This window comes from Hyposmocoma kahamanoa, unplaced genomic scaffold, assembly GCF_003589595.1.
Source record: "Hyposmocoma kahamanoa isolate Upper Pololo Valley unplaced genomic scaffold, ASM358959v1 64, whole genome shotgun sequence".
In the NCBI taxonomy this organism is placed as follows: domain Eukaryota; kingdom Metazoa; phylum Arthropoda; class Insecta; order Lepidoptera; family Cosmopterigidae; genus Hyposmocoma; species Hyposmocoma kahamanoa.
In genome coordinates, this window is record NW_020653852.1 from 13781837 (window position 1) to 13794150 (window position 12314).

General features: G+C 36.4%; 1 protein-coding gene across 1 annotated transcript; it reads left to right on the top strand.

Annotated features, from left to right (window-relative positions):
- Window positions 1-486: 486 nt before the first annotated feature.
- On the top strand, window positions 487-9962 carry LOC113231065 (mast cell carboxypeptidase A-like). The gene is made up of 8 exons (XM_026465229.1): window positions 487-884; window positions 4861-4890; window positions 4989-5051; window positions 5304-5349; window positions 5650-6003; window positions 6405-6650; window positions 7735-7923; window positions 9752-9962. Exons 1-8 carry the CDS (start codon window positions 502-504, stop codon window positions 9941-9943), a joined length of 1503 nt encoding a protein of 500 aa, XP_026321014.1. The 5' UTR covers window positions 487-501; the 3' UTR covers window positions 9944-9962.
- Window positions 9963-12314: the final 2352 nt, after the last annotated feature.

The window sequence follows — 12314 nt, forward strand, 5'->3', positions numbered from 1 at the left end:
AGTAACAAATGGAGAACACATGGAGATAACAAACAAATGGAGATCTCTTCTTTGACATTTACTTGGCATACATAGATTTAAGTATTTTTTATATTGCTATTTATTACAGTATTGGACTCTGTTTATAACAACGGTTATGATACTCAATTTTTTTTTCAAAGGTACCTACGTCGTAGAAAAAGAAATTATAAAAGTTCGGAAAGCGAGTCTTCGGAATCGGAAGTGGAGACAGATACAGAAACGGAGAAGGAAAAGGAAGTAGGTAAAGAAACCGACGAGTATTCAGAAACAGTAATTAAAAACGTAATAGCAAGAATTGGGAAAGCACACAAAAGAAAATCGACAATAAAAGAGTCGAGATATACAACAGATACACAGGAGGAAACTGTGAAAGTCAAGCACAATACAAAAGCGGAAAGAGATAAAATAAAATACAGTGAAGACAAGTATGTGGTAAGAATGTCAAAAAAAAAAGAAACAAGAAAAACTACAGAAGGAGACATGGTGAAGACGTTGGGAAAAAATAGGGAAAATACAATGGAAACGGAAGAGACAGCAGAACAACTAAAAGCTCCAAAAGAAACGGAAAATGAACTGGAATCGACGACGAAAATAAGACTAGAAAAAAATATAATTAGGCCGAAAAAGGATCTAGATAACAAAGATAAAAAACATCTTACTACAAAACGTTACCATTATGATCGCAATCGTGAAAGTGAGAAGCAACCCCGGCAGCCAAAAGACAAAGAAATAATAAAACACGAGATGAAAAACAAAGAAAAGAAAAAGACACACAAACTAAAAAATGAACATACAACCATAAATAGCTATACATCGAAGGAAGAAGAAATTAAGGCAAAGACAAGGCAACCGGAGAAGTATAGGTTTTTGTTTTTTTTTCATATATCTTTCAAACATCTACAATGCAGGGTTGGGTCATGGTTGAAAGGTGTGATGATTAACACACGTGTCCGGACTGAATTTCGCTTTTCTATTAATTTCTCACTGAGAGTTTGAAATTGTGTTGTATTATGTGTTCTTGGTGGTAAAAAATACCATAGAGGTAGGTTCCCCTCATGTTCTGTGATCCCAATGACGAAGCGGAGCACCTTAATAGGGGGCCTCGTTCTCTATCTATATCTCCGCCTGTTAGCTCAATGGAGATCAACACCAGTGATCAAAAGAGCTAACGCCCTCCTTACGCGGACATTGATAGCTCCACTAAAAAGACAAGGCTCCCCCGTCTGCATCAGTGCAACATACAATATACCCTGGAGTGATACGAAAGTAACTTTGACTTCAAATATTCGAACAATGACGTTAGACCCTTTCTAGTCCATGTTTCTCGTACAGAGAGTGACTCCTCTGCTACCACAAATTCAAAGCGTGCTTTAAAAATCGCCCAAACAATCTACAATAGCAAACAATTTCGGAAAAAAAAGCAATGGCAGAGACAAAGTATCAATTTATTTCCAAACACCTCAGGATGCAAACAACTTTATTGAGAGGTTCAAGTTTTAAAGGTTAGGAGGCTAAATAAAAAACGAATAGTTGAAGGACAAGCCACTTGGGAGCCATCTGCCACTGTGGTATTGACATTTTTGGGACAGATCCTCCCGGAGAGTCTTTTGTTTTAATATGTCTCTTCCAGTGGACCTATATATTCAAGCCATAATGTACAAGTGCTGCCGCTTTGGACATGTTTGTGAGCAATGCCGTTCACACCCGCGCTGCTCCAGATGTGCCCAGAATCATGATTGGCCCCTCCTGCACCGTACCAGATGATGCAGTGTCCTGCCTTTTCTGTTCTGCCTCCCATAAAGCTATGGACTCAAGGTGCCCAGAGCATACCCGTGAAAAGCTAATCAAAAAAGTGATAAAGTGATGGCTGAAGACAATATTGGTTACCTAGAAACTTCCGGATGATTCAGCTCAGTACGAAAATCATATGCTGACATGGCATCTCCATCCCAGCGCCCGCAGTTGCCCCTTCTCTTCACTTACCCCAAACAGTTAGGTCTCCGCCTAGTACCAATGTCCGCCTACAGTCCCAGATTTCATCCACATCTTATCGTAAGACAACTTTTACAGAAAGCCGCCGTAGACAAAAACGAACCCACGGCTATGATAAAAACTCACATAATTTTATAACATCTACGCCCAAGTCCACGCAACCTAATGGTGTTCTCCTTTAGGGACCCTTCAAATAATAATAACCCTTGTTATACTAGTCCAAATTACAATCTGTCTGATATTATAACTAATTTAATAATAAATGTACTTTCCAAATTCAATGATATATTACCGTACAATAAACCTTGAATGAACCTTGAAATTATACAAAGTATGATGTCAAAATTATTACAATCTCTTCTACGCAACAATGACGTCAATTCTGCACTTACTTAAATACAAACTTAAGCAGACTAACTTGGAAGTGTACTCTTTGGTCCTGAACAGCAAAATAGTAAACATGCAAACCAGTTTTAAGTAACCCCCTCAACCATTTTGTCTATATATTCCGAGTTCGTCTCATGTTTGCTGTCAGCCGCAGGTGAAACTATCGCTTTGAAAAACTCTGCAAACTGTAAAATTTCCTCTTCCCCGTGGTGGGATTCGTGGTGCTCGTCGTCAGTCAAGGAACGATATCAGGCAGAACTTGAATCGCATGTGACTTATCCTTTGAGAATTATTTAACTTTCCAAAAGGGGAATCTTTAAAGCTCACACGAGAAGGTTTCTGATCAAGAAGAAATTTCAGGGTTAGCGTACCTTCTGCGAATCTCTGGAACCCCGCACCCACCCGTCTATAGTCTGGAAGAGAATAAAATCCTTTCGCAGATCTCAAACTGACCATAACAACATCTCATCTAACGGCTCGCGGATTTTATTGCAAAATTATTTATTTATATTACATTCAGAAGCATCTGCCGCTAAAAACCCCTCCTTGTCAACTTCTGACGGTATTCATGATCCCTTATCTTTCGAAGAACTAGCGCTTCGGACCATTTTAGGGATTCGGCGCCGGGTGCAGACGGCATTCTCTATACGTTTATTAGCAGGCCCTGTAAATCCACGAAAATTTTATTTTTGAATATTATGAACATAATTTATAAATCTGGCATAGTTCCTATATCATGGAAAATCCAAATTATCGTTCTAATCTTAAAACCTGGGCACGACCCATCCAACTCAAATTCATATCGATCTATCGCCCTATCATCTGTTTGAGTTAAAATCATAGAACACTTATTAAAATTGGGATTGTTATCCAGAAGCCAGTTTGGCTTCCGAAAAGGCACGGACTCTATGGACAGCCTAAGCATTTTTACATCGGATGTTCGACTAGCCTTCTCCGAAGGGAAAATACGTCATAGGTATATTCTTAGACATAACATCCGCTTATGATAATGTGAATCTTCCACTACTCAGGCAGAAGATGCTCAATCTGAGTATTCCTGTGAGAATGATCAATATCATCTGCAACTCATCGTATCGTCTGGAATGGGTTGCCTCAAGGTTCCGTTCTTAGCCCTCTCCTTTACAGCATGTACACGTCTGACCTCGACACTTCAGTCAATTGCTTCTGCAAAATTTTGCAATACGTAGACGATATGTATCTCTGTACGCTTGTTCCAAATCATTCTCAGATACTGAAAGCCGCCTCAACTCTGACCTTTTTTATCTCGATTCTTGGCTATCCGATCACGGCCTCTCACTTTCAGCTTCCAAAAGTACAGCTAAAAAATATAAATAAATAAAATGTTTAAAATATAAATATTTTTTATTTTTGAATTAAAAAAAAAAAAAAATTAAATTTTAATTTTTTTTTTTTACTAGCAATATTTTGGACTCAAAATTGTCTGGCATCCATTACCTCAACAATATTTGTGAAAAAGCTGAAAATAACGTGAATGTCCTTGCACTTGCACTTTTTGGTGTTGGTTGGGGATCACATCCTTATAACCAAAGTCTCCTTTGCAACGCAATTGTCAGAAGTAATTTTGATTATGGCGGCTTCCTTCTGGAACCATGCAACAAGCTAGCCTTAGCTAAGATGGACGGAATCCAGGCAACCTGCTTGTGATTAGTCACGTGTGCCAAGAAATCCTCACCAACAGACGCTCTTCGAGTCGAATGTCTGGAGCCCCGTCTACATCTACGCAGACAATTCCTTGTTAATAGATTTCTTTTCAAGATCGTTCAACTTTCCTCTCACCCGTTGATCCCTATGTCACAATCCTTGTCGGAGATTATCCTTTCTTCTAATTTTGGTCCCACAAGAAACCCTCCATACCTTATATGCCAAAATTATATGAACCCGTTGTTTGAAACTGGCTTTAAATGTTTAAAGTTCCGCCCAACAGTCTATCTTAGTTTTGGAATGGAGCAAACCAGACATGGAGCAAACCAAGTCTTCAAATCGTTGAAGACTTGGTTTGCTCCCGGGGAATTTTAAAACTAAGATAGTTGAGAGAGAATGGCATAACTGGACTACTGTCTTTACCGACGCTTCTAAATTACAGGGACATGGAGACTTAGGAGGTATTTAATCCCCCTATCTGTATATTTGGTCTTGTCTGAAGAGAATACATAATGCTTATCAATAAAAAAAACCTTTGCTATAGTGATTCCCTCGCAACACGAAGAAAATATCAGCATTTACAATTTTAATTATTATCAAGTCGAGTCAAAGTTTTCGTATTGTATTGAGAGGTGTTTATGCAAGTTTAACCTTAAATTTACACGCTGGATATGACCAAGAAGCGGATATAGTACCTTCGCGATAATTCGAAGTAATAACATACTCGTACAGTAAGGACGTATTTTTGTGTACTAACAGCATATGAAATTTTTACAGACCACGATTTACTGCCGCATACATTGAGAGGTAAAATTTCTTTAATAATTTTTATTGTGATAACTCTAAAACGCATAAGTTAACAAAAACTTATAACAGAATAAATGGAAATGTGGTATAAATTACAGTCCGGGTAATTCAACTCAAACTGCGTTACGGCAGTATTCTGAGAAAACTAACGTTCGACAAAAGTAAGTTGCATTAAGTTGCAGTAAGTTGCTTAAAATTCCTAAGAATAGATCTGAAATTAATTTTGCCGTTTATTTGAGAGAATTTTTCGGGATCGTTAATTAGAGTAAGTTACATTATTTCAGGACATTCTATTTAATTTTTGCATTTGCAATGTTCTTTTTCCGTGGGACATGATAATTTGTGTAGTTTATGTCCGTGCATGTATGAAGTTTCATGAATGACTCAACTAATATAATTAATTTTATTTTCAGTGGTAAATTAGATGAACCTAGTATGGAAAACCTTAGTCCTTACAGCGTAAGTGTCCTTTTAATACAAACATTTTACAATTACCAATAGGACTTATTGCTACCGTTTATAAATATAAAATATTATTTGTTAAAATTGCCACTCAAAACGGGCTAGTGGTCATTGAAACGCCACTATCAAATACACAGTGAGATGCTGACGCTCCTTTCCTGGTTTCGTCAAGGTATAAAAGAATATGGAGTCACTTTCTTTGACACGCACATACTCCGCAAGATATGAGGTTATTTTCACAGGGTTTTGATATCCAGTAAATAATAAATATTAAAATAATGAAATGACGTTTTTCAGTTAACAAAACAACTTAAAAAAATATTATGCGAATTACAAGATACCAATGTAACACTTACTACTATTGGACGTACGGCTGCATACAATGACGTAATTCTTCTTCAAGCAACTGAACTACATCATGATATTCTGAGGACTGATAAAATGTCTGCAAAATACGAAGACGATCCACCTGAAAAGAAAATCATATTCATTGTACATGGATTGAATATTTGGGGCTTCACCGAGTTGCCATACTTATATGAAATAAATAATTTTGTATCACTTTTAAAGAATTATTTGGAACATTTAGATAAGTTTGATATTTATCTCATACCAATGGCCAATCCCGATGGAGTGTCGTTTAGTCTGCATGTAAGTACATGTAACTGCATGTACCTGTATCAACCCTCAAACGTTTCACTTTCTTTTTCTTCTCGCCGCATCTCATCGCACTGTTCAATATACATTTCAAAGTACTTCATAAGGTATCCCACTCAGATTTTGCATAAGTTTTCAATTAGATATTGGACAAATGTCTCAAACAACGAAGACATTGCTGATCACCAGTTCAAAAAAGTGGACACTACCGTATAAAGGTCCAAAATCACGCAGTCTATTAATAATCTGTGCGAGCTATATCCATTGTCCAAGCTCTGAGGCTTCGTGCAAAGTCGACAGTGCCTTGGTTGTGTTCGTCATAAACATACGTGTACAAACTGAAGTGAGTCCTCCTTCTTTGGCGTTGGTTAATTTAATTAAGGGTATTTTTGCAGCATCCCATTTGGAATAAGAACATGTCGCCTCAAGACGCATGTCCGGGGGTGATGTTGGATCGCAATTTCGACGTCGCTTGGAACGAAGGACCTCTATTGTCGTCGTGTAGTCAGTACTACCCTGGAGATCACGCCTTTTCTGAATACGAGACGCAAGCCATTCGGGAAGTGTTCCATCGATTGAGCCACAAGATCGTCGCCTACATTCATGTGCATGGAGGGGGCTTAAATAAACACGTTTTTAAGGTATTGATGTATTTATTTAAGCTGAATTGTAGAAGAATTTGAGTTCCACACACGGAGTGTCGGTAGCTCTGAAATTGTTTCAGAGCTGCCAACATTTAGGTAAAATAATCGTGCAGAAAATCCTTGGACAGCTCAGACATATACAAACTTTATTGAATGAATACTTTTTTGTGTTACTCTGTTAGGCATGTTGCTCAAGCATGAAATTTTAGAGATTAATATTGATTATCCTTGGCTGGAAGAAGGCCTTGTACTGAATGCTTTGGAATGCTTCTCCACAGATTCAGATTCAGACACTGTAATAACTACGCACAAAATGAAATTTTTTTCACGAATTCAATTCATTACAATCATAATGCCCTGGTGGACAAGCTATAAGCTAGGAGTCTTGAGATTCCAGACTGCTGAAAGTTGCCCGTTTATTGGCATTTTGTCGGATACATTTCGGAGTGTATGCGATGTAATGGCACAATTATATTTAATTTCGGTTTTTCCATTTCCATTTCCAAGGAACTCTGTACCATCTATACACACGAAGCGCTTTGCTTCTTTCTTTACGTGCACTGTGAAACGCATAGAATTGTCTGCCCTAGTGCAAGCGTTGTCCCATATCATCAAGTGAGATTGTGGTAAATGCGTGCATATGACCAATAAAAACATGACATTATTATCACATATTGTCCTTTTACTCTCACTAGCAATTACTACTTACTATTCACATATTCATTATTTTTCTTAATTGATTGTTTTGTGTTTATATTTGTGTAGATAGGCAACGCTTCATGTACATATTAGTTTATTTTTAAAAGTAAGTAATACTGCTTTCAAAGACTTTTAAACTTTTCTGCTCCACCTGGGAGTCGAAGCGAAATAATGTGAAAAAAAATAATATCCTGTATTTTTATAATGGGTGAATTATAAGAATTAATTCCTTATAAGTAACATAGTAATTTATATTGAAGGAAAACCGTTCAATTATACAATTTATTAAAAAGAAACAAACTTGAAACTACTAATGTATCTACGGTATTGCAATTAATTTATCAAATAATGTGTTATGGTAATTGTTGACAATAACTTTCAGGGCGACGCAGTACTTTATCCGAAAGGGTTTACAGCAACAACAGGAGACGATGACAAGTACGTCGATTTAAAGGGCGAGATTGACGAGGCGATGAGGAATGCCAGCTTTAAAGTAATGTCTGTCGCAGTTGACAGTCTCTACAACTGGTACGGGAAAGTCACTGGTACCAGTGTAGATTACGCTTCAACAGTAAGAAAATATATAGTTCTCAATTACCAGTGTAGATTATGCTTCCACAGTAAGAAAACTATTAGTTCTGTAACGGGACGTAGTCGTGAGATTGCGTAGCGAGAGGCACTTTTTAAAGATAAACGTGGATTATATTCATAAATAAAACTTTATACATTCAATTTGAAAGCTTTGACCAGAACTCCAAGATGTCCATTTGACAACAACCTTCTATTATTTATACAATTCTAAATATAAACTGATCCAGCCTGCTACATCTCTCCTCCTCACACCGGGGGGGGGGGGGGGGGGGGTCCTCACTGCAAGATAGTGCCCTACCTATGATAGGCAAACTTACAGTTATAGAAATTACTAACTGCCTTAACAGCGTATCCAACTAATCATACACTTGGTTTAGTAAGGCTACATGTGCAAGATGACAAGTTTCAGGTGAGGTCTGAGATAGAATATTAAGGCGAGTCACTGGAGGAGAAGCGGGAAAAACAGTTTTGCTAGATCAGGTATTTACTATTAATGGACGGTCTCACAAAAAATCGACTCATCCGTAGAACAAAGACCTATGTTCAAGACTGCTTATTCTCAGGACACTGTATATTTCGTTCGCTGTTCTTAGCTGTGGATATCAGATCGACTGTTGTTCGATTTTGTATTTCCGAAATGAAATAATATATTTATTTATATTATTTTGAATAACGAGATTATGTATATTAAGGATATTATTTAAAGAATCTGCTAATAATTTACACGATACGATGTAATTCTGAAAACAGGCTAAAATAAAAGTGTAAAACTTATTATTTAAGAATAAAATATGTAACACTATACATAATTTATATATGGACATATTTGTCTTTAAGTAGTACGGAGAACTTGCTAAATTTTGGTTTTCAACTGAAGGCGTATTAGTTATTAAATTCACATTTATCTCAAAATTTGCAAATTACCCAGCGGTTTAACGATACGTCCGTTGCCCCGTCAATCGCCATCGGGCACTTGCTCACCTGTTCTTATTTCATTCATATTCATTTGCAATGCGACATGCGAGAGGCGACCACCTCACTTCCTAAAATCTAGGCTCAAGTTGAAATGCCTTCGCCTTAACTAAACTAACGGATAACTTATGTATTTAAGTCGAATTTTTACTCGACATGTTTCGAACCATTCCAGTGTACTTAATTATGAGATTCCGCGACAATGACTCGACGAAAACACGTTTGTCGGAAATACGACCGAAAACTGTTTCTAGTTGACTGCACTAGTTGATAGGACCTAAGATTAACAAAAGAAAAATAAATTATTTTAGTCATCATCATCATTCTCATCATCAACCCATTTATACGTCCCTTTGTTGGGCACGGGTTTACTTTCAGACGAGGGTTTAGACCATAGTGCGCCACGCTGGCCTAGGCCGGTTGGGGACTTCACACGTTTTCCGAGGGTTGTGAACCTTCTTCAACGTGCAGGCTTCATCACGATGTTTTCCTTCACCGAAAAGTTCATGATTACATTTCAAATTAAATTTCGCACATAAATTCCGAGAAACTCGTAGGTGCGAGCCCGGATTCGAACCCACGACCCTGTGCTTGAAAGGCAGTAGGTCAAACCATTAGGCTACCACGGCTTTCATTTATTTATCGGACGGTTATCAATTATTTTTTTGTTTTCAAATTCTGTTTTGATTACGATTTACAGGCAACTAACTACCTAACAATTTGTGTGATTTTGAGCATTGCTATGGTTTCGCTTTAGGGTTTCTAGGAAACCATTTTTAACTCGGATTTTCTGCCTACTTTTAGCGCACTGTCTTTCATGTGTATTTTTTTTTCAGGTGTATGGTATTCCTTACGCGTTGGACTTTTCGATGCAGGTGTATGGCTCAACCACGACTGAAGAGGATTTTTTCGATGCAGCACAGAACGAAATATGGCATCGTCTCATAGACGTCATCTTTAGATATATATACAAAACGGCAGTGAAACAGGAATCAGCGACTGAAGTTAGGAAATTAAAAAAAATATAATTTTGCGACTTGTCACTATAATTTGGTTTTTTTTAAGATTTTTATTAATAAATTCCGAAATAGTTTTCCTATGTGCAATGTATATGTACATTATTATTATTGTATGCAATAATAACGATTGAAATAAATAAACAAATGTGTTCTAACTTTGTAATGCACGAAGTAAAAAATCAGGTAAAATGTTTCTAATTTACGGCGGATAATTCTAAGGTGTTGTTTTTAACGTATGTCAGTTTGAGATTTTTTTTTACTAATTATAGCTCTTTAGTTTAACTATATAGAGTAATGATCTAATGTTGATTTATTATATTATTTATTTTACTACCATGACATTCATTTATTTTTTGTGAAATTAATTCGCATTTTTTTATAATTATATTTCATCGCTTCATTCTCGATATAATATTTAACCAGGTAGTTTCATTAACTTGTTAGGTAACACCGCACGGTTTTTAGAGAAAAAAAATGTTTTGACGTTTACACTCCCTACCAGGCATCCACCACCATTTTCTATCCTCAACACAACTTGTGGCAACAAGCACACCGTCCAAATCCACACCCGTTCCGTTAAAACCGCAGCTCCGTTAAAATGTCAAAGCAAACAAACATAAAAAATATCGAATATTATAAAAGTAAACTGAAATACTTGGAAAATACAGATGCCAAACGTCGTCGGCGTTATAGGATCATAATGTCATCGGACGAGTTGGACATTGATCAAGGTAAGATTTTTTCTTACGCTCACAAATAATGAAAATAAAAAATGAAAATATTCATTTGTTATCATATAGCACTACTAGCTACTTCCGCAATTGTAATAAATGTTCGCTTCCTTACATCGCAAATGTGAATCTAACCTACATTTAATAAAACATCGGGTTAACTGCGAGTTATCCCCGATAACCAAATCGAACATGAGTGGATGAAAATCCGAACAGATATATTAATATGTGCATTTACATGAATTATAATAAAACTGCCTCGGAGTTTACCGCGAGTTAAACACGATAATGAAATCGACTGCGAGTTGATTTCAATTTGAACAGTATTAGTACCTACGTGTTAATAAATAACGTATATTTTTACAAAATAATTGAATATCAATTCAATAAAAAATTAAAATAACGTATATTTTTTAAATTAAACTACGTCGGGGTTAACTGCGAGTTAACCACTACAATGAAATCGACTGCTAGTCGATTTTAATTTGAACAATATTAGTTCCTACGTGGTAATAAGTAAACAATTTTTTAAATAAAATTTCGTCGGGGTTAACTGAGTGTTAACCACGATAACGAAATCGACTGTGAATCGATTTTAATTTGAACAATATTAGTTCCTACGTGCTAATATTGTACAATAAGTAAAGATTTTTTTTTTAATAAAATTACGTCGGGTTAACTGCGAGTTGACCACGATAACGAAATCAACTGCTAGTCGATTTTAATTTGAACAATATTAATACCTACGTACTAATAAGTAAAGTATTTTTTAAAATAAATTTACGTCGGGGTTAACCGCGAGTTAACCACGATAACGAAAGCGACTGCGAGTCGATTTTAATTTAAATAGTATTAGTATTTACGTGCTAATTAGTAAAGTATATTTTTTCAATAAAATTACGTCAAGGTTAACTGCGAGTTACCCACGATAACGAAATCGACTGCGAGTCGATTTTGATTCGAACAATATTAGTACCTACGTGCTAATATGTCAAGTATTTAAAAAAAAATAAAGTTACGTCGAGGTTAACTGCGAGTTAATCACGACACTGAAATCGACTGCAAGTCGATTTTAATTTGAACAATGTTAGTACCTACGTGCTAATAAGTAAAGGTAAATTTACGTTAGGGTTAAATGTGAGTTACCCGCGATAGTAAAATCGACTACGAGCCGGTTTTAATAATTATATTATTCTAAGAAAAGTATATTTAAAATAAAATTAAGTTGGGGTTAACCATGAGTGAACGCCCTGGTATGGCACAGACGCAGATTCGTGTCCTGTCAAATCGAAGGAATTTTTCTTTGTGATCGATCTTAATCGATAATTATTATAATAATGTAATCAATGCGATTATTAATATAATTAATTATTTGTAATGTATTTCTATTATTATACAAAATAAAATGAAATTTCTTATTATGAACTGTCTACGTGGCCGTATGGTTATCATGCTGGACTATCACGCAAGAGGTCTTCAGTTCGATTCCCGAGCCGGAAGAAATGTTTGTATGGCCTACATGTACTTGGTACTTGGAGTAACGAGTTGGTATCCGCAACGTGGTGTACATTTATTTCTCTGGTGAGTTTGGGCGTAATTTGTGGTTGTCTATGTGTGTGTCCATGGCACCCGCGACACAGAGTCTCCCT